The 23,388-nt window shown below is 47.5% G+C and overlaps 1 protein-coding gene across 1 annotated transcript in view; it reads left to right on the plus strand.

Moving 5' to 3' along the window:
* The first annotated feature begins 992 nt into the window (after positions 1–992).
* Positions 993–23,388, plus strand: part of LOC115100975 (sodium-dependent lysophosphatidylcholine symporter 1-like) — a 29,176-nt gene continuing 6,780 nt past the window's right edge. Inside the window, exons 1-11 of the mRNA XM_029620107.1 lie at positions 993–1,136; positions 2,090–2,212; positions 2,597–2,721; positions 5,258–5,385; positions 6,100–6,177; positions 16,736–16,905; positions 16,992–17,082; positions 17,221–17,342; positions 19,798–19,881; positions 21,428–21,511; positions 21,641–21,753. Of these exons, the coding sequence (XP_029475967.1) occupies positions 1,047–1,136; positions 2,090–2,212; positions 2,597–2,721; positions 5,258–5,385; positions 6,100–6,177; positions 16,736–16,905; positions 16,992–17,082; positions 17,221–17,342; positions 19,798–19,881; positions 21,428–21,511; positions 21,641–21,753 (1,208 nt within the window). The 5' untranslated portion in view covers positions 993–1,046. The remainder of the gene's footprint in view (positions 1,137–2,089; positions 2,213–2,596; positions 2,722–5,257; positions 5,386–6,099; positions 6,178–16,735; positions 16,906–16,991; positions 17,083–17,220; positions 17,343–19,797; positions 19,882–21,427; positions 21,512–21,640; positions 21,754–23,388) is intronic.

The following is a 23,388-nucleotide window of genomic DNA, read 5'->3' on the forward strand; positions in this document are numbered from 1 at the left end:
GAGAATGAATAGGTGCCTGCCTCTGTATGTGTGTGTGTGTGAGAGAGAATGAATAGGTGCCTGCCTCTGTATGTGTGTGTGAGAGAGAGAATGAATAGGTGCCTGCCTCTGTGTGTGTGTGAGAGAGAGAATGAATAGGTGTCTGCCTCTGTGTGTGTGCCTGTGTGTGAGAGAGAGAATGAATAGGTGCCTGCCTCTGTGTGTGTGTGAGAGAGAGAGAATGAATAGGTGTCTGCCTCTGTGGGTGTGTGTGTGTGTGTGAGAGAGAGAGAGAATGAATAGGTGCCTGCCTCTGTGTGTGTGCCTGTGTGTGAGAGAGAGAGAATGAATAGGTGCCTGCCTCTGTATGTGTGTGTGAGAGAGAGAGAATGAATTGGTGCCTGCCTCTGTGTGTGTGTGTGTGAGAGAGAGAGAGAATGAATAGGTGCCTGCCTCTGTATGTGTGTGCCTGTGTGAGAGAGAGAGAATGAATCGGTGCCTGCCTCTGTATGTGTGTGCCTGTGTGTGAGAGAGAGAGAATGAATTGGTGCCTGCCTCTGTATGTGTGTGTGTGTGTGTGTGTGTGTGTGAGAGAGAGAGAATGAATTGGTGCCTGCCTCTGTGTGGGTGTGTTTAAGAGCTTGTGTGTGGAGGCTGGCGGGAGAGAGAGGGTCTTAGAGCCTGAGAGTGCGTATGTTTATGTCCATGAGAGAGAGAGCTGTGGGTGTGTATAAGAGCATGTATGTGTGTGTATGTGACAGTGTATGTGTGAGACAGAATGACCAGGCGGGAAATTTGCATGCATTAAAGCCCCAGGATTCGCTAATGTAAATCATCTGACAAGTGGGCTGGCAGCTTTGGGGAAGCGGAGTTTTGCAGTGGAGCAGCCTGCGGTGGGCGGGGCGGACGTGCGAGCCTGGCGCGCGTGCTCAGGCAGGCTCCTTGCATGGAGGGGAGGGGTGCGCCCGCCTTTAAGAAGGCGGAGACGGCCCGCGCGCCCGCACACTGGGAGCTCGTGCTGGCCCGGCTCACTGCTCCCTGGCCCTCGTGCACAGCGGCCCAGAGCCATGGCCAAAGGGGAGGGGGCGGAGAGCGTTTCATCCACCGGATTACTGCAGCCCCAGAGCCTGGAGCAGGAGGAGCGCAGGCTGGCCAAGGTGAGGAGGGCGGGTAATTGTGCAGTCAGGGAGCCAGTCCCTTAAGCAGCGCTGTACACTCTGGCAGAGATTTTATAGGGAAAGGTTTAATTGTTCTGGGGGCTTTTTCTATGCTTCCTTTACTGTGTTCATTTCGGGTTGAATTGTATTTTCTTTGGGTAGGGGATGTAAGTTGCTGATCATCTCAGTGGCTGAGGTTGTGCTTGGCTCTTGCTGTCCTTAGTCATTCATTCTCATGCAAGGAAGGACAGCGCTTCTCTGAGGTCCCTGCCTGCCCTCTTCCGCATTGCTGCCCTGTGAGTCACCCCAGGCTCAGCCCTGCGCCCTCGCGCGTCATCCTGCCGGAAAAGTGCATCCACAAAATAGTAAATCCAGCTGCATGCAAACGTCGACACTCGGGCATTTACACCCGGCCTCCCAAAACTTGTTTCAGAAAAGTGTATTAGTGGCCGAGCCTGAGCACCGGCTCATATCCAGGAAATTAAACCAAGTCTTTCTTTTGGGAGCTGAATGAGGAGTGGGGGGAGATGATAAACACAATTTGCTGTTTAACATACAGAGAGAAAGGACTATACCCAAATTCCAGAGGCTGTTTCTTTTATTAGAATCACTTAAATCCTATTTCTATTAATGTCTCCATTCATCAGGGAATGGTTAAGCATGAGACTCTTCCTGCCCCCTGTCAGACAGTTGTCACGCAAAACTTCCCCTATTTTCTCATATTTTTCCTGTATTCTGGCCTACAGATGAATTTCTGTGACTGAGGACAAAGTAATATTCCTTTCAGAACTGCAGTGAGCAAGTTGTTAGCTGCTGCTATAAGAGCAAAATTCATCCTTTCCTGTGCTAAGGGTTTATCTGCACTGCCTTTTTGTAGGTTCAGCTGCCAGGCTTTTGCAGAACAAAATCCAAAAAGTCCTTGCTACCTGGTTCTCCTTTTCTGTGTGCTGCAGGTAAAGAAGCAGAAGTTGTCTGTTCTAAGCAAAGTCTGCTATGCAGTTGGTGGCGCTCCCTATCAAGTCACTGGCTGTGCCATTGGTTTCTTTCTGCAGATTTTCCTGCTGGACGTGGCACAGGTGGGTTGTGTTTGTGAGGTTCCTGGTGAACTCTTAACTTTTAGTGCCTGCTGGGACAGCTGAGTGGGCAGAGAGGCTTGCTCCTCCCTGACCACTGACCTTTTCTCCTTGCTGCTTTTAGGTAAGTTGCTCATGGATGGGAGGGGAGTTGATATTTCTTGGGGATGTTTGAGAATACCAGATGCCCAATATTTTGTATCTTCCCTCCGGCTTCAGGCTGCGTTGAGTAGAGTTCATAGACCTGTAAGCTGAGGCAGTAAAGGAGAAATAGGATAAAAGCTTCTGCCAGTCTAGTCATCCCCCAAGTGCTATCATAAGGCTACAGATTGTGAAGCGGGTTTCTGATGAGTTTTCTAAATCGGGTTTCTCTTCCTATCCTGGCAGCTGGATCCCTTCTATGCTTCCATAATCCTGTTTGTTGGCAGAGCCTGGGATGCCATCACAGACCCCATGGTTGGCTTCTTCATAAGTAAAAGTTCCTGGACCCGCTTCGGACGACTGATGCCTTGGTAAGATCCGTGTGCAACTCCTCTGACATTCTTGAGCTGTATCAGTCACTGTCCTAGAGGAGAGCTCTGTCACTTTCTCTCTGTCTGCCTAATGGGATTTTCATCACGGCAATACTAAAGGGATGGTGTAATATGAATGAAATACTCACTGTAGCTTGACACTGCATCTCTCTGTTATAAATTCCTGCTTTGTAAAACAGTTGATAAATGGGGATTACTTGAGGACAGCATGCATTTTCCAGTGCATGGCCAATGTAATTAATATGGACCCTGGATTGTCTTGACAGTTATAACTCCTTGTAATCTGGACGCAAGCAGATGAAGTTTTCCATACGGCTGCTGATCTTGAATTTTCCTATGTACATGCTGTGCTAAAGCTTTAGCGTTTGGTAAATTTGCACATGATGCTTTGTGTGTGTGTGCATGCGTGTATAACTTTGCACACGTAAAATGTGCATAATGTTTTCATAAGTCTAGAGAAGACTCTGTGAATACGAGGCTTTGTGATGCACTTAGTGTATGTGGCAAGCAGTAATTCAGATTTGTTTTAAGAGCTGGAGAATTTGTAGCCGTCTGGATAATTAGTTTTTTAGGGGTTCTCGCCTCACTGTTCTGTGTGGGATGTGGGGACTGAAGGATTAGGACCCACCAGAATAGTATCTTGCTAGGAAAACTTCCTTTTTCTTTGACCCTGCTGGATGGTCAGTTTATTATATTCAGAAACTGAAGGGACTGACATAACCTTCTTTCTAGCAGCCGTGGCTCTGTTATTACTGTTCCTGCTACATCCTGAGTTGTCCAGATGAATTAACCTGATTACACTGCCCCTGCCATATTAAGTTTGAGCACAGGAGGGGTTAAGTAAATTGTTGAAGGGCAGGAAGGGGGTTCACTGCTGCTGCTATTTAATTGTGTGTGATGAGAGGGCACAGCAGGAATTAGGGATCTAATGGTATCTAATTGTTCTCTGTGTAATTAAAACAGAGAAGCAGGGCTGGGTAGGTTTGAGCCCTGGAGATTGGTTTGTAGTGCTGGAGAAGAAAGCAGTAAGGGAAGGGGTGTGTGCATTGCGGGTGAACACACCATCAGGAATCAGCCAGTCAGGACCAGGGGGGTGTGAGTACCGAAAGCTTCAAATGTCACTTCATTCCACAGTTGAGCTGTGAGGTTACCAGAAGTCAAGCAGAAGGCTGAACTTGAACAGAGAGAGGGAGGGTCAGGAGCAGACACCTCCACACCCACAGTGCTTGCTAGCGTATTAACTTGCATGCAGCTGTGTCCTATCTCCAAGCTGCTCGTGCACAGGGCACGTTGGACCTGCTCTACGCGCAGGATTATTTTTATTTTTGTAAAAATGTAAGACTTTTTTTCTTAAAGAAACTGACAAAACTATTGTGTGATAAATCAGTGGATCATTATATGGCTCCTTAAAGTATGATGCACAGAAACAAAGGTGAACAAATAAACACAAAATAAATAGAGATGACCCCATTTATTGGACTAATGTAATACATTTCATGATGAGCTTTTGAGAACTGTAACTCCCTTCTTCAGGTCAGAATTCAAGAATAATGGTGAGAAATAATTCTGTTGTATGAATTTTTTATGGTTTTTGTTGTATAATATATAGAGAAAACATCCTGCCTCTCCCCCCACCCACCCCCATGAACCCTGACAGACTGGAAGTGTTTCTATTTCGCCCCCATTCATGAACCCTCACAGCCCGGAGCGCCTTCCTTCATCTAATTCAGGGGTTTTAGACACTGCCCTTGCAACCCCCCTAGCCAGTTGGGTTTTCATGCTAACCATAATGAATATGCACGAGAGAGATTTTCATATAATGCCTTCATCGCAGGCTTATGTGTATAAACCCCCATTTTATGTGTGCAAGTGGTGTCTGACATTAATCAGGGCCAGTGCAAATAAGAGCACAGGCATAACTCACCTTTACCTGAGCTGAGGAGAGCTGCTCCAGAGCGTGACGCTGAGGCAGAGTTATGCGCATACTTAGTTTAAAAAAGGTCCCGTACAAGTTATGCCCTGCAGAGAATGGCTGTAACTTTGTGTACATATTCAGCCAGTTACCCAGGGATTTTCAAAGCAAACTTCTGCACGTAATACTCAATAAGATCTGCATCTACAAAGTCCACACAGATGCTGTTAAAATATTCCCCTCCCTATGTGAATCTCTCTCATGCATATTGATTGTATCCTGAAAGTTCAGCTAGCTGGAAATAATCAAGGACAAGACTGAGAACACCTGGATATCTCTAACGAATATGCATGAAAAAATATTTGCATGCACTGCCTGTAATGCAAGCAAATATATGTCATGCACATTCCTTAGGGACATCTTGAAAATGCAAATGGTTGGGAAGCTTCCCCCTTGCCTCCAGGAAGATATGGGCAGCACTGCCTTGTGATTTAAAGACAGATCCAGCAACCTGTTCCCTCCCAGTGTTTCTCTCTCCTCCCCCTCTGCCTCCTGTTGCAGTAGCATAAGTTGTACTTCTCCTGCCTTCATGTCCCCCTCTAGGATTATCTGCTCCACTCCTTTTGCTGCTGTCTCTTACTTCCTGATCTGGCTGGTGCCGGGTGTGTCCAGCGGGCAGGTGATATGGTACCTGTTTTTCTACTGCCTCTTCCAGTCCCTGGTGACGGTGAGTTCTCCCTGCTGACAGACAAACCCTAGCTTGGGCACTGGATGTGCCAAGAGACTTGTTAAGGGTGGAAGACACTTTCAGGCCGATACAGTACAGTGTTCTCCGGCGGAACGCACTGTTAGCCCCCGTTTGGACGCACGTTTTCCACGCGCTATTTTTACCCCTTATTCAGTAAGAGGTAATAGCGCGTCGAAAACGTGCGTCCAACCCCCCCGAGACTAATAGTGCCCGCAACATGCAAACCCAAAGGTAGGGGCTAAATTCTCCAGCCACCGGGAAAGTGCACAGAAAAGCACCCTCCGACTTAATATCATGGCCATATTATGTTGGAGGCCCCAAAATTAAAAAAAAAAAAAAAAAAATTTAAAAATCTGCCCACGGCTGCAGGTTGGAAGGCAGACGCTCAGTTTAGCCGGCGTCCGTTTTACAAACCCGTGGCTGTCAGCGGGTTTGAGAACCGACGCCGGTAAAATTGAGCGTCGGCTGTCAAACCCGCTGACAGCCGCCGCTTCTGTCAAGGAGGTGCTAGAGACGCGCTCGTGTCCCTAGCGCCTCCTTTTACCGCGAGCCCTAATTTACATACCTGGGCTTTCTGTATCGCGCGCCCAGAAGAGTGGCCTGAGCGCTCGCCGGCTCTCCCGCGCGTTTTTCTGTATCGGCCTAAAGTTGGGATCTTAATCCTCTGAAGCTGAGTTCTGTTTCCTTTTCCTTTCAGTGTTTCCCGTTCCTTACTCAGCACTGACCATGTTCATCAGCACAGAACAGAGCGAGCGGGATTCTGCTACGGCTTACAGTAAGGCCCTCGGCTTTCTAGAGAAACGTGCAGCAGGGCAAGGCCTGGACCAGAGCGGACTCTAGGCTCTGCTCCATCAGTGGGACCCAAAGTCCTCGTCCCATCCTGAGGCCTGGGCCTAGTGCCTGGTCCGAGGTGCAGTCCTGTCACTAAGGCCTAAGCCCCGAGCCAGGCCTTCTAATGTCTGGTTCTTTAATACTAGGGCCACACCTCTCAATGTCTCCTTTAATCTTCAGAAAATAACGCCATCTGCTTGAAGGGCTCGCTGCAGTGGCGAGGCTGTGGCACCGTCCTCCAGGGATGCTGCAGTTTTGAGATATGGCCATACATTTGTACACTAAAATTGTACCGTCCTTTCCAGAGTAAGGAAAAAGCTGCTGTGATGACCCTCATGCAGACAGGGGCATTTTCAAAGATTAAAGAAACAGGCATCAGAAGGCCTGGTTCAAGACTTGTAGGCAAGGCCGAGGCCTTGGTGACAGGCTCAGACCTGGGCCTAGCCCTCAGCGCTTGGACCAGGCCTGCTCTCACTGGAAGCCCATTTTTTATTTTATTTCATAGGAGCCTATTTTCAGTTCTTTCATTCAAAGAAACAAAAAAAATGGTCTTATTTGTTGCATTTTATGCATTTTTATTTAAACACATGCTCATTCCTATTGTCCCCCATGGTCTCTTGATGTTGTAACAGGTACCTTGTGACTTCCATGTGACTTTACGAAGGTTCAGCTAGAGCAGAGCTTTCCAAACTTTTCATGTTGGTGACACACTTTTTAGACAAACATAATTTCACGACACAGTAATTCAGTCTACCAGCAAACCAGAGGTTTCCTTACATATATACATAAATAAAATGTTTCATGACACCACCTCTCTCATATTAAATATTTGCGGGCTTCCACTTCTCCATGCCATGCGATGTCTTACACTGCGAGATCCGCATAGAGAAAGTGCTACTCTTGCACATTCCCAAAGATAACATATGCCAATCACTAAAAAGTAACGTTTTTTTTACCTTTGCTCTCTGGTCTTAGTTTTCTAATCGGTTGGTCACAGGCTTTTTTTTCCACCTTCCCTTTCTTGTTTTTTTGCCAATTCCTTTTACAGGGTCTTTTTCTATTTCTTTTCTCTGTCTTCTTCCCTCAAACACACACAGTCAGGTTCTCATTCACACATACACACACCACTCTCACACACTCACATGCAGACTCACACATCCACAGCTCTCACTCTCACATGCTCTCTCTCATAACATACATACACACTGTCTCTCTCGTGCACCTGCTGTCTCTCTCTCACTCCCATATGCATATCTCACTCCCACACAAGTTAGAGACTTAGGAGTGTTATTGGACAACCGGCTAAACTTCAAGGCACACATCAACAAAACAACCAAAGACTGCTTCTTTAAACTCCAGGTTTTGAAAAGGATAAGACCTCTCTTCCATGCTCAAGACTTCAGAACGATCATCCAGGCAGTCATTTTTTCAAAATTAGACTATTGCAATTCCCTATTGCTAGGTCTGCCTTCTTCCTATTCCAAACCATTACAGATGGTGCAAAATTCAGCAGCCCGACTACTAACAGGCACAAGAAAAAGAGACCACATATCACCCATCCTGAAAGAGCTACATTGGCTACCCGTATACTTCCGAATCATGTACAAAGCCATATGTATCATTTTCAAAACTATACATCAATGCACTTCCCTCGATCTTCAATTCCCTCTCCAAGTATACAACTCGACAAGACCTACCAGAGATGTTTATAGAGGCACACTCCAAGTTCCCCCTGCGAAATCGACTAGACACATTACCCTAAGAGATCGCGCCACCTCCACAGCTGGCCCCCCTTCTGTGGAATTCCTTACCCCAGATCTCAGACTAGAACCCTGCCTCCTAACTTTTAGGAAAAGACTTAAGACTTGGTTATTCAAGCAAGCTTTCCCAGACATCAATTTAATGACACAATCCAAGGACACAATCCAAGGACTCCTCTAAAACATCCAGCCATTAATCATGCCATTTGGCACATAACTTGTAATTTGACTTGTATATCGTTTAACCATTTTATTCTTTCCTATTTCTTCCTCTTCACCAAGTTTTGCTACCCTGTTAATTGTAACTGTACCTTCGGTCACCTCAGTTCTAGTTTGATGTATTTTAATGCATCCTCCCGTTTCATGTAAACCAGCAAGATATGTTCTCATGATTGCCGGTATATAAAAACCTTAAATAAATAAAATAAATAAATATGCTCTCTTGCTCAAGCACAGGATCTCACTGTCACATGCTCTCTCTCATACATACACACAGTCTCTCACTGGCACATGCTGTCTCACTCTCACACAGGCTCGCTCTCTCTCATACATACATACCTCTCTTGTGCACAGGCTGTCTCACTCTCACACACACAGTCTCTCACTCCCACATGCTCTCTTGTTCAAGCACAGGCTCACTGTCACATGCTCTCTCTCATACATACATACACTGTCTCTCTCGTGCACATGCTGTCTCACTCTTACACACAGGCTCTCTCACTCCCACATGCTCTCCCTCACACATACATACATATACACTGTCTCTCTCGTGCACATGCTGTCTCACTCTTACACACACAGGCTCTCTCACTCCCACATGCTCTCCCTCACACATACATACACACTGTCTCTCTCGGGCTCATGCTGTCTCACTCACACACAGGCTCTCTCATTCCCACATGCTCTCTTGCTCAAGCACAGGCTCTCACTGTCACATGCTCTCTCTCATATATACATACACACTGTCTCTCTCGGGCTCATGCTGTCTCACTCTCACACACAGGCTCTCTCTCCCCACATGCTCTCCCTCACACATACATACACACTGTCTCTCTCGGGCTCATGCTGTCTCACACTCTCACACACAGGCTCTCTCATTCCCACATGCTCTCTTGCTCAAGCACAGGCTCTCACTGTCACATGCTCTCTCTTACATACATACATACACACACTGTCTCTCTCGTGCACATGCTGTCTCACTCTCACATGCTCTTTCTCATATATACATACATACACTGTCTCTCTCGTGCACATGCTGTCTCACTCTCACACACACACAGGCTCTCTCATTCCCACATGCTCTCCCTCACACATACATACACACTGTCTCTCTCGGGCTCATGGTGTCTCACTCTCACACACAGGCTTTCTCATTCCCACATACTCTTGCTGAAGCACAGGCTCTCACTCTCACATGCTCTCTCATACATACATACTCACTGTCTCGCGTATACATGCTGTCTCACTCTCACACAACACGGTCTCTCAGTCTCACATGCTTTCTCTCATATATACATACATTTACACTGTCTTTCTCGTGCACATGCTGTCTCACTCTCACACACACAGGTTCTCTTACTCAAGCACAGGCTCTCACTGTCACATGCTGTCCCTCTGCGCAGGTTGCTGAAGGATGGGCTCTGCAGCGGCCCTGATCTTCTTTGGCCGCAATGTGGGATCAGCAGCGGCCCTGCTATCGGGTTTCCTCCTCTTCTCGGGCCACCGTGACGTGGGATCCGCAGCAGCCCTGCTATCGGGTTTCCTCCTCTTCTCGGGGCCACCGTGACGTGGGATCCGCAGCAGCCCTGCTATCGGGTTTCCTCCTCTTCTCGGGCCACCGTGACGTGGGATCCGCAGCAGCCTGCTATAGGGTTTCCTCCTCTTCTCGGGCCACCGTGACGTGGGATCCGCAGCAGCCCTGCTATCGGGTTTCCTCCTCTTCTCGGGCCACCGCGACATGGGATATGCAGTGGCCCATTAACACTGCTCTTCTTCTGTACGCCTCGGATGCTCCTCCTCCTTCCTGCCCACGTGGCTCCGGCAACGTTTTTCTTCCGGGGTTGCGCAGGCAGGAAGGAGTGAACGTGACCCTTTTCTTCGGGCCGTGGTGAGGTAACGCTTCACCATGGCCCCACCGATCTTCCGGCTGTAGTTCCCTGCTTCCGCCGGCCCTGCGGCCCTGGCGTCACACCTCCAACACTGCAGGCGACACACTAATGTGTCCCGACACACACTTTGGAAAGCTCTCAGCTAGAGCCATAACTAGGGGTGAGCAAGACTGACAGCTGTGCCAGGGCACAAGCACTAATTGGATGGAAAACGAGAAAGATTGGCACTCTCCAGCTCTCACTGGGGGCTGGGGATGGAGGTGGGGGGAAGCTTGCTTTCCTCTGGCGCTGGATACAACCTACAGAACTGGAAGTTTCAGTATTGACTTGTGCAGAGCCCTTATTGCCACCTTTCTGTCTGCTGTGAATAGTTTCTGTCTGTACCATAGAATTCCTCTGGCTATCACTACTACCTTCTTGTACTATTTGGTAATCATAAGACCAAGAGATATCACGCAATGGACCAGCTCCCCTATGAAGAAAGACTAAAGAGGTTAGGACTTTTCAGCTTGGAGAAGAGACGACTGAGGGGGGATATGATAGAGGTGTTTAAAATCATGAGAGGTCTAGAACGGGTAGATGTGACTCGGTTATTTACTCTTTCGGATAATAGAAAAACTAGGGGGCACTCCATGAAGTTAGCATGGGGCACATTTAAAACTAATCGGAGAAAGTTCTTTTTCACTCAACGCACAATTAAACTCTGGAATTTGTTGCCAGAGAATGTGGTTTGTGCAGTTAGTATAGCTGTGTTTAAAAAAGGATTGGATAAGTTCTTGGAGGAGAAGTCCATTACCTGCTATTAAGTTCACTTAGAGAATAGCCACTGCCATTAGCAATGGTTACATGGAATAGACTTAGTTTTTGGGAACTTGCCAGGTTCTTATGGCCTGGATTGGCCACTGTTGGAAACAGGATGCTGGGCTTGATGGACCCTTGGTCTGACCTAGTATGGCATGTTCCTATGTTCTTAAGATCTGCTTCTGTTTGCTATACATCAGTAACTCTCCCACTCATCATGTACTGCTCTCAACTTTCTGTGCTCCAGAAATATGACGGAGCTGGGTTCAGAGGGAGCACTCACCTTCGTTATCCAGTGGCCAGACTCAGGGTGCACTCACACTGAGCTCTGAATGGAGCCACAGTCTGGGGCCATTGGCTGAGGACTGCCACTGCTATAATTGGGATAGATGGGGGAGGAGACAAGGGTAAAAATATTGGGCTGGGGGAGAGGCGGGTGGTGAGCAGTGAGGAGGAGTTCAGAATGAAAGCTCGTGGCTCTGTAGCTCTAATTCAAGCTGCTTATAATTGACCTGAAGCTGAAAAGAGCAGAAGAAAACAAGTGAGCTAAAGAGAGCTGCTTGTGGTTCTGTGATGCTCACTGCTGAGACAAGTCTCTACATGAGTCTTAGACAGTGACACTCTGGAATATAAACGCTCATGTCTGAGACAGTCTACGAGAGAGGCTTAGACAGTGACTCTGGCATATAGACACTCACTTATGATAGTTTCTACGTGAGAGTCTTAGACAGTGACACTCTGGCATATAGACACTCACTTATGATAGTTTCTACGTGAGAGTCTTAGACAGTGACACTCTGGCATATAGACACTCACTTATGATAGTTTCTACGTGAGAGTCTTACAGTGACACTCTGGTGCATAATACCAGGGCTGGGTCTACCAAGGTAGAAAGAAATTCAGCAGCACCTACCCCTGTTCCTTCTGAGCTAGGATTGGACCCGGCGGCCTTTTCTTGGGTGTACAGACGCAGTCTGTTACTCCTGCCCAGTCCGAACCCCAGCCGGAAATGCCTCGCTCTCTCAGCCCTGCCAGTATACCTCGAGACGTGCCTCATCTCACCAAGGGTATCCCTGACAGGGACCCAGACACCACAGAGAACGAAGGGGATGCAGATTCATTGGAGGATGGGGAAATCCCATCAGGCTTGGAGTCATATCTGATCATGTTGCAGTTTTTTCATAGAGAGGAATTGCCGGCCCTGGTTTCCCACATCCTGAAGACTCTGGGAGTTCCTGGCATGGACCCTATGACGGAACCAAAAAAAAACCCCATCCTGGTGTCTCTACAGAAAGCCTCTTGCTATTTTCCGATGCTAGAAGCCATCCAGGAGTTGATTGACCTGGAATGGGACGCCCTAGAAGCCACTTTTAAAGGAGCTCGAGCACTGGAAGCTCTGAATCCACTGGATCTGGTGGCCAGAACGCCTGCGTTTCCCCAAAGTGGACACCATGGTCTGCGCTATTTCGAAACAACTATCCCAGTGGAGGGAAGAACGGCCTTAAAGGATGGACACGATAGGCGACTGAAGTCCATTCTTAAACAAGCCTTTGACGTGACAGCAATAACACTGCAGATTGCTTCCTGTTGTGCCCTGGTGGCGCTCTCATGCCTGCTCCTCTCGAGAGAAGTAAATAACTCAGAATCACCTTCAAGAGAGGCTATGGAGCCCGCCGCTACCTTTTTAGTGGATGTGGGCTCTGACCTAGTCTGCACCTCGGCCAGAAAACAGCTATGGCTGTGGAATTGGTCAGCGTAAGAGACCTCTAAGGCAAACCTAATGAAGATGCCCTTTAAGGGATCCCTACTATTCGGTAGCGAATTGAAAAAGCTGGCTAGTAAGTGGGGAGAATCTCCAGTGTCTCAGATACCGGGAGATAAGAGAAAGGAGGCCACAGCGCCTCTCGCCTATGAAGGGTTGGGCCAAGGGATCCCAGTGCTTTTGGCCCTACAGGAACTCGTCATTTCAGACACAGCCATCAAGAAGGTCTCTGTCCTTTCGGAGTTGACAACCGAAGAGAGGGGCTGTTTTGGGTTCAGGTTCAGCCCAAACTCCACAATCAAGTTTTGCTGGCCCATCCACCAGACAAGGAGATAGGGGGTTGACTATTCCTCTTCTACCAGCGGTGGATCGAGATCACATCAGACAAATGGGTATTGGATATCATACGAGAAGGATATGAGCTGGAGTTTTGCAACATCCCATGGGGCATATTCTTGATGTCTCTGTGCCACTTCCAGCACAAGAAACTGGCAGTACAATTTACTTTGGCAAGGCTCCTCAATTTGTGAGCTATAATTCCAGTGCCTGCTCTCCAGGAAAATACAGGACATTATTCCATCTGTTTCATCATTCCCAAGAAGGAGGGTTCCTTTCGCCCCATGCTGGACCTAAAGAGCATCAACCATCACCTACGGGTAATTCATTTCCGTGTGGAAACTCTACACGCCATCACAATGGCCATACAACCGGGGGAGTTCTTAACCTCCCTGAACCTCTTGGAGGTCTGCCTTCATATTCCAATACGACAAGACCACCAGCGTTTCCTTTGCTTTGCGGTACTAGGCCGCCATTATCAGTTCCGGGCGCTCCCCTTCGGCTTGGCTACTGCCCCTAGAACATTTTCCAAAATTATGGTGGTGGCAGCACTGAGGAAAGAGGGAATCCTGGTGCACCCATACTTAGATGACTGGTTGATCCGGGCGAAGTCATTAGAGGAGAGCCTCCAGGTGACCCGCAGGGAAATGTCCCTGCTTCAGGAGCTTGGTTGGGTTGTGAACATGGACAAGAGCTGGCTCAATCACTCCTGTCCCCTAGAGTATCTGGGGGTCCATTTCTACACCAGCAGGATACGGTCTCCCTTCCACTCTCGAGGATAAAGATGATGCATCAAGTACACTGGTTGACAAACACCATACGGCCCCAGGGTATGGAGCTATCTTCAGGTCCTCGGGCTGATGGCACCAACCCTGGAGGTAATACTGTGGGCAAGGGCACACATGCGTCCACTCCAACACTCCCTGCTGTCACGTTAGATTCTGCTGTCCCAGGACTATTGAATTCGCCTTCAACTACTGATGGAAATATGTGCTCGGCTTCAGTGGTGGCTGCAGGAAGCCCACCTGAGCAAGAGTATAAGCCTTTCCCCTCTGGAATGGCTAGTTCTCATGACTGACATGAGCCTCCGGGGTGAGGAGCTCAGTGTCAGGAACTGGCAACCCAGGGGTATGGGACCGAGGAAGAGGCACGCTGGAACATAAACCGCCTGGAAGCCCGGGCAGTCAGATTAGCGTATCTACAGTTCAGTCACAGGCTTCAGGGTCAGGCGGTCTGCGTGATGTCGGACAATGCAACAGTTGCCTACATCAACCACCAGGGGGGAACCAAGAGCCAGCAAGTGTCCCTGGAGATAGACCCTCTTATGGAATGGGCAGAATTGAACCTTTGGATGATCTCTACCTCCCACATCGCAGGAAAAGACAACGTCAGAGCAGACTTTCTAAGCAGAGAGAGTCTGGAGCCAGGAGAATGGATGTTGTTTCCCAAAGCCTTTCAGCTGCTAGTGGATTGCTGGGGCCTCATGTCCGTCAACCTGCTGGCCTCATCTCACAATGCGAAGGACTCCCGATTCTTCAGTTGCAGAAGAGACCAGTGATCCCTGGGGATTGGCACCCTTGTTCAGGCCTGGCCAGAGGAGGACCTGCTGTACGCCTTTCATCCGTGGCCCCTGCTTGGCAAGGTCATTTACGAGATTGAGCGCCACAAGAGACTGGTCCTTCTAGTGGCTCCAGATTGGCCCAGATGCCTGTGGTATGCAGACATGCAGAGGCTTCTGGTGGTGACCTCTCTATGCTTTCCTCCGCACAGGGACCTGCTCCAACAAGGTCTGATCCTTCATGAGGACCAGACTCTGTTTTGTCTTATGGTCTGGCCTTTGAGAGGATTTGCTTGATGAAGCGTGGATATTCGGTGGCAGTAATTTCCACCTTGCTCCATGCATGGAAGTTCTTGACGTCCTTGGTGTATGTGCGGATCTGGAGAATATTTGAGGCCTGGTGCGAGGAACGCAGGGTTGCCCCTCAGACGACCAAAATCCCTCTCTCCCTCCCAATATGGATTTCGTAAATACCATAGTACAGAAACCCTCCTCTTATCCTTGACTGACTACCTCATCAAAGGTCTTTATAAAGGACAATCCTATATCCTAGCCATCTTAGACATCTCGGCGGCCTTTGACACCATCAGCCATGGTATCCTCCTCCAGCGGCTTAATGAAATTGGAATAACTGGACTTGCCCACAGCTGGTTCAGTTCCTACCTCAGTAACAGAAACATCAAAATTGGAAACCACGAGTCCAAAGAAATCCCCTTAAACCAAGGTGTTCCCCCAAGGCTCTTCCCTGTCATCCACACTCTTCAATATATACCGCCTACCGCTCTGTCAACTACTATCCAATCTCAAGCTTCCACACTATCTTTACGCAGATGACATACAAATTCTCATCCCTATCACTGACTCTCTTCCCAAAGCACTCAACATTTGGGAATCCACACTACAGTCAAAAAATAACCTTTTAAATAGCATCCATCTTGCCCTTAACACCACAAAAACTGAGCTTATACTTATTACCCCGACAACACATTCCCACTCCCCCTCCCTATAACACACGCTTCCACCCCACATCTCCTTCTCCCACCAGGTTCGAGATTTAGGGGTCACCCTAGATGATCAAATCAACTTTAAGAAATTCATCAACTCAACACTTAGAGTGCTTTTACAAGATACACACCCTAAAGAAACTTAAACCCCTGCTTCATTTCTCTGACTTTCGCACAGTCCTACAAACTATGCTCTTTTCCAAAATTGACTACTGTAACTCTTTCCTCATAGGGCTACCCAAAAACGCCATTCACCCTCTACAAATTCTGCAAAATACTGCCACCTGAATCCTCACCAATACACGCAGCAACAAACACATTACACCTATCTTAAAAAATCTTCACTGGCTACCAATCTCCTCCCGCATACAATACAAGACCCTTTCAATCATTCATAAAGCAGTACACAAGCCTGACATGAACTGGTTCAAAGACTCCCTTCAATTCCACTCATCCTCCAGACCGACCAGAAACCAATACCTTGCCAGCTTAAGCACTCCCTCTCCCAAACTCCCCAATCTTGCCTCTTCCAAATCCCGAGCGCTCTCCCTAGCTGGTCCTGTCTTATGGAACACAATGCCTGCAGAACTACGCCAAGAACTATGCCCGAAAAACATGGCTTTTCTCACAGGCTTACTCCTAATATCTACACCTCGGCCACCTAATTGCCTCTATCCCAACATCCCCTTAGCTCCTCTACCTTCAAACTCCCTTAGCTAACTTCCTTGCACGGCATCCCTCCCTCCTATACCCAGACACCCTCTCCCCCCTTCCCCCCCTATAATCCCAATTTTAGGTCCCCACCTCTCTCAGCCCTATTGCATCTCGTTGTTCTTTATCCTGTATATATTATATAGTATTGTTATCCGTTAAATATCCTATATAATCTTTTACAACCTTGACTTTTCCTCATATTACGCTGTTCACCCAAGTTAAAATCGTATATTCCATCATGTTTCCTGTCAAACGCCTCTGGCGTAATGTTTCTGTTCAATGTACACCGACGTGATATCTTCGATGAACGCTGGTATATATAAAAAGAACTGTTAAGGTCTCTTTTCCCTATGGAAGCATGGAGATAGACTCCTGTGTACGCAGAGCTGATGGAAGCTCCTGTGAGTCCCCTGCTGGTGAATGTATTGCATATTGAGACAACTTTTCTCTTTGGCACAGGGATGACGGTGGAAGTGCTTGGCTCTGTGCTGGGGACAGCCATCCAGGGACAGATTGTGGGGCAGGTAGACACTCCCTGCATTCCAAACATACTGCTGGTGGGAAAAGAGAACTCCACGGTGGAGGAGCTGAATATTACGCATGGCGGCGGCGGCTCCCTGACTGATACGGTATGCCTGCGGCCCATCACTGTGTCTCATTGCATTTAGCAGCTTTTGTCTGCCATTCTCATTATTATTTGTGTTTTTATATGCAGAGAAATGCATACATGATTGCTGCAGGTGTGATTTCTGGCATTTATATTCTCTGTGCAGTTATCCTGTCACTGGGGGTACGAGAGAAAGCAGGTAAATATGAAGGAAAACTGTGTGTGGCCAGGGAGGGAGCTGAAGGGGCAGTTGTGGGGGAAATGTAGGTCTGCACAGAGTGACATTGTGGATGGATGAGTCACCTTGCTGAGCAGTCATTTCTGTTTTTCATACCAGATGCCACCAAGCTCATAACAGATCAGCCAGTGGCATTCTTCCAGGGTCTTAAACTGGTGATGAGCCATGGTGCTTACATCAAACTGATCACTGGCTTCCTGTTCACCTCGCTGGCTTTCATGGTAAGGAGAGAACAGAAGATTCAGGAATACAAGCTGCTCTCACATCATGCGATATGGATTGTGCTCCTAGGTCTCAGTGACTTGGGGCTGTATTGACTTGCACCTATGGCCTGCGGGATTTGTCATTCTGGGTGTTGAGCGGAGATTACAGTGCAGTATGTTAGGTCAGTGGGTTGGGATTACATAAGAAGGTCTCTTCATGTGTATTACAGTGCAGTATGTTAGGTCAGTGGGTTGGGATTACATAAGAAGGTCTCTTCATGTGTATTACAGTGCAGTATGTTAGGTCAGTGGGTTGGGATTACATAAGAAGGTCTCATGTGTATTACAGTGCAGTATGTTAGGTCAGTGGTTTGGGATTACATAAGGTCGCTTCATGTGTATTACAGTGCAGTATGTTAGGTCAGTGGTTTGGGATTACTTAAGGTCGCTTCATGTGTATTACAGTGCAGTATGTTAGGTCAGTGGTTTGGGATTACATAAGGTCGCTTCATGTGTATTACAGTGCAGTATGTTAGGTCAGTGGTTTGGGATTACTTAAGGTCGCTTCATGTGTATTACAGTGCAGTATGTTAGGTCAGTGGTTTGGGATTACATAAGGTCGCTTCATGTGTATTACAGTGCAGTATGTTAGGTCAGTGGTTTGGGATTACATAAGGTCGCTTCATGTGTATTACAGTGCAGTATGTTAGGTCAGTGGTTTGGGATTACATAAGAAGGTCTCTTCATGTGTATTACAGTGCAGTATGTTAGGTCAGTGGTTTGGGATTACTTAAGGTCTCTTCATGTGTATTACAGTGCAGTATGTTAGGTCAGTGGGTTGGGATTACATAAGGTCGCTTCATGTGTATTACAGTGCAGTATGTTAGGTCAGTGGGTTGGGATTACATAAGAAGGTCGCTTCATGTGTATTACAGTGCAGTATGTTAGGTCAGTGGGTTGGGATTACATAAGAAGGTCTCTTCATGTGTATTACAGTGCAGTATGTTAGGTCAGTGGTTTGGGATTACATAAGAAGGTCACTTCATGTGTATTACAGTGCAGTATGTTAGGTCAGTGGTTTGGGATTACTTAAGGTCGCTTCATGTGTATTACAGTGCAGTATGTTAGGTCAGTGGTTTGGGATTACATAAGGTCTCTTCATGTGTATTACAGTGCAGTATGTTAGGTCAGTGGTTTGGGATTACATAAGAAGGTCTCTTCATGTGTATTACAGTGCAGTATGTTAGGTCAGTGGTTTGGGATTACTTAAGGTCTCCTCATGTGTATTACAGTGCAGTATGTTAGGTCAGTGGTTTGGGATTACTTAAGGTCTCTTCATGTGTATTACAGTGCAGTATGTTAGGTCAGTGGTTTGGGATTACTTAAGGTCTCTTCATGTGTATTACAGTGCAGTATGTTAGGTCAGTGGTTTGGGATTACATAAGGTCGCTTCATGTGTATTACAGTGCAGTATGCTAGGTCAGTGGTTTGGGATTACATAAGGTCGCTTCATGTGTATTACAGTGCAGTATGCTAGGTCAGTGGTTTGGGATTACATAAGAAGGTCGCTTCATGTGTATTACAGTGCAGTATGTTAGGTCAGTGGTTTGGGATTACATAAGAAGGTCTCTTCATGTGTATTACAGTGCAGTATGTTAGGTCAGTGGTTTGGGATTACTTAAGGTCTCTTCATGTGTATTACAGTGCAGTATGTTAGGTCAGTGGTTTGGGATTACATAAGAAGGTCTCATGTGTATTACAGTGCAGTATGTTAGGTCAGTGGTTTGGGATTACTTAAGGTCTCTTCATGTGTATTACAGTGCAGTATGTTAGGTCAGTGGTTTGGGATTACATAAGAAGGTCGCTTCATGTGTATTACAGTGCAGTATGTTAGGTCAGTGGTTTGGGATTACATAAGAAGGTCTCTTCATGTGTATTACAGTGCAGTATGTTAGGTCAGTGGTTTGGGATTACATAAGGTCGCTTCATGTGTATTACAGTGCAGTATGTTAGGTCAGTGGTTTGGGATTACTTAAGGTCTCTTCATGTGTATTACAGTGCAGTATGTTAGGTCAGTGGTTTGGGATTACATAAGAAGGTCGCTTCATGTGTATTACAGTGCAGTATGTTAGGTCAGTGGTTTGGGATTACATAAGAAGGTCGCTTCATGTGTATTACAGTGCAGTATGTTAGGTCAGTGGTTTGGGATTACATAAGAAGGTCGCTTCATGTGTATTACAGTGCAGTATGTTAGGTCAGTGGTTTGGGATTACATAAGAAGGTCGCTTCATGTGTATTACAGCGCAGCAGGTTAAGTCAAGGTTAGGGTTACGTTGTGATGAGGGAGGTTTCTTCATTCACCCTATAACACCTGCTTCTGAGAGGCTGAGGGAGTCAGAGCATTCTCTGAAACGTTTTTGAATTGGGAGTGTAAGGAATATTTAGACGGTTTCATTCTCTTTCATTTCTGCAGTTGATAGAAGGGAATTTTGCGCTTTTCTGTACCTACTCCCTGGGATTCCGCAGCGACTTCCATAACATCCTGCTGGCTATTATGGTAAGAACAAAAAAGATAGATGCCTTACTCTTTTTCCAAATATTTATTAGAGTAGAGATGTATTTTTAAAAAATTAGCCCGACTCAGGCCGAGTTTCGCAGCTTTACACAGCCGCTGCCTCGGGGGCTTACAACGGGCTGTCCAGTGCTCAGGAGGTAAGACCTGCAGGCCAGCGGCAGAATGAATGCTGTGCGGACCTGTGAGCTCCATGTAACCAATGGAGGAAGAACGTTCTCCCGAAAACACCCCACCCCCATCTCCTAGCTGGCTGGCTGCTGAGAAAACAGAGTCTCCTTTGTGCTGCCTTTGTTCATTTCTGAAACACAGAGGGAAAGAACAGATCTTTTGTCCAAATTTGCATTTTCCCAGTGAAACAGATTGTATTAAGCAGCAATGAGAGGAGAACGTAGGAATTTGTGCACTAGAATTTATTTATTGAAAATATTTCTATTTTGCTTATTCAGCTATCCTAAGTGGGTAGGAACTATACCCACATTTCATTAAACATAAAACAAACCAGCATAAAATAGTGTCAGCCCGAGACATGAAAGACAGACCACTGACTGGCCTCATAGAAACAATTTGACATAAATCTAAACAAACTGATCCTTTTCATTAAAATAAACTCCACTGTGGCTCACCCTCAAAGCCGGTTTGAATAAAAGCCTTGGGATCTTTTTCCCGAATGTTCTAATACAAGCGTTAGGTAGGAAGAGGGACAGTGAAACCCACTCTGGTTTTGTACCAATGCAAATGCTTAGGATTTCCAGAAAATATTTTCCTTGATTGGAACAACCAGGCAGGAACCTACATTTTCAAAGATGCACGAGTGCAGGAGAGCAATACCTTAAACTAAAAGCAAAATTTTAAATGTAATACGCCAAAAGACAGGGAACCATTGTAGAGATTTCAAGATTGGTGTCAGATGTTGGTGACCGTGCTGCGGCATTTCGTGTTCTTTGTGGGACTCATACTGTTAATACAGGACGACCTAGAAATGCAGAATTATGAGTCCATGCCATTGATCAGTTGACTGAATTACAGTGCAAAACTCTTCTAGGGCCAACAGTGGCTTCAGGCTGCGCAGTATCCTCAGTTTACAAAATATATTTAGCGCTGTTTGTACGAGGGGGGTGGTGTAGTTTGCATATTTAGAAACCCCACAGATACATCAAAGGACAGTAGTGCTTTCATGTACCCTAAAGGCTGCTGCTTGTGCCTCCTTTCTGAGGTGAACAAGAAGGAAACATTTTTTTCAGTGAACATTAAGTTATAGAAAAAGCGATTGTATCAGGAGATGTGCTGAGCCAGGTAATAAATAAATCAATGTCATTTTCACAGAGAGGAGGGTAAATGCACAGAATTAGAAAAGGTTCCTGAGGGAAAGGCCGAGATCAGCTGAGGTCCATGCATGTTACAGAGGAGCAGGGAAATGGGGAATGTACTGAATCCCTCGCCTGCTATTACAGAGATTTCTCTTCTGTGCTCTCTTCAGAGTCGGAAGCACCAGTTCTCATGTCTAACTCCTGCTGTCTCCTGCTCTTAGCTTTCAGCCACCCTGACAATCCCGTGCTGGCAATGGTTCCTGACACGTTTTGGGAAAAAAACGGCCGTCTACGTTGGGATCTCGGTGAGTGGCTGTAATGACTGCGCACTCAGTGCCAGACGTTGTGTGGCTCAGGAGTCTGCATCTGGCTGTTGCGATGTGCGGATATTGCTAGATGTATTAGGTTGTGATACTCCCGTTGTCTGTCCACAGTCAGTGATCCCCTTTCTCATCTTGGTGGTTGTGATGGAGAGTAACCTGATCATCACCTACGTAGCCGCAGTAGCTGCAGGCATAAGTGTGGCCGCTGCCTTCCTCTTGCCATGGTGAGTAATAAAGCTTCTTGGGCATTGTCTTGCTGGACTGTATCAGAGGTAGAGGGTGGGGGTGATTCTCTCAGAATAGTTATCCTTACCTTGAACAGTGTGCACGGCAGCACCGAGGCAGACTGAATGGGGAAATTGTCGCCTTTCCCTTCTAAAAGCTTCTTTATAATCAGCTGAGTGGAATGAAAGAGAAATAGTTTTTCTTGCTTTTCTTCTGTGAATATTAATGTGCCCCTGTTATTCCAATACTGAGACTCCTAAACACAGCTCTGCCAATGCACCTCACTCCTGCCCTGCAGCACCCCCTGCTATTCCAGTACTGAGACCCTATCACACAGCTCTGCCCATGCACCTCACTCCTGCCCTGCAGCACCCCCTGCTATTCCAGTACTGAGACCCTCACACACAGATCTGCCAATGCACCTCACTCCTGCCCTGCAGCACCCCCTGCTATTCCAGTACTGAGACCCTCACAAACAGCTCTCCCAATGCACCTCACTCCTGCCCTGCAGCACCCCCTGCTATTCCAGTACTGAGACCCTCACACACAGCTCTGCCAATGCACCTCACTCCTGCCCTGCAGCACCCCCTGCTATTCCAGTACTGAGACCCTCACACACAGCTCTGCCAATGCACCTCACTCCTGCCCTGCAGCACCTCCTGTTATTCCAGTACTGAGACTCCTAAACACAGCTCTACCAATGCACCTCACTCCTGCCCTGCAGCACCCCCTGCTATTCCAGTACTGAGACCCTCACACACAGCTCTGCCAATGCACCTCACTCCTGCCCTGCAGCACCCCCTGCTATTCCAGTACTGAGACCCTCACACACAGCTCTGCCAATGCACCTCACTCCTGCCCTGCAGCACCCCCTGCTATTCCAGTACTGAGACACCACACACAGCTCTGCCAATGCACCTCACTCCTGCCCTGCAGCACCTCCTGCTATTCCAATACAGAGACCCCCCCACACACAGCTCTGCCAATGCACCTCACTCCTGCCCTGCAGCACCCCCTGTTATTCCAGTACTGAGACTCCTAAACACAGCTCTACCAATGCACCTCACTCCTGCCCTGCAGCACCCCCTGCTATTCCAGTACTGAGACCCTCACACACAGCTCTGCCAATGCACCTCACTCCTGCCCTGCAGCACCCCCTGCTATTCCAGTACTGAGACCCTCACAAACAGCTCTCCCAATGCACCTCACTCCTGCCCTGCAGCACCCCCTGTTATTCCAGTACTGAGACTCCTAAACACAGCTCTGCCAATGCACCTCACTCCTGCCCTGCAGCACCCCCTGCTATTCCAGTACTGAGACCCTCACACACAGCTCTGCCAATGCACCTCACTCCTGCCCTGCAGCACCCCCTGCTATTCCAGTACTGAGACCCTCACACACAGCTCTGCCAATGCACCTCACTCCTGCCCTGCAGCACCCCCTGCTATTCCAGTACTGAGACACCACACACAGCTCTGCCAATGCACCTCACTCCTGCCCTGCAGCACCTCCTGCTATTCCAATACAGAGACCCCCCACACACAGCTCTGCCAATGCACCTCACTCCTGCCCTGCAGCACCTCCTGTTATTCCAGTACTGAGACTCCTAAACACAGCTCTACCAATGCACCTCA

This window comes from Rhinatrema bivittatum, chromosome 11, assembly GCF_901001135.1.
Source record: "Rhinatrema bivittatum chromosome 11, aRhiBiv1.1, whole genome shotgun sequence".
NCBI lineage: Eukaryota > Metazoa > Chordata > Amphibia > Gymnophiona > Rhinatrematidae > Rhinatrema > Rhinatrema bivittatum.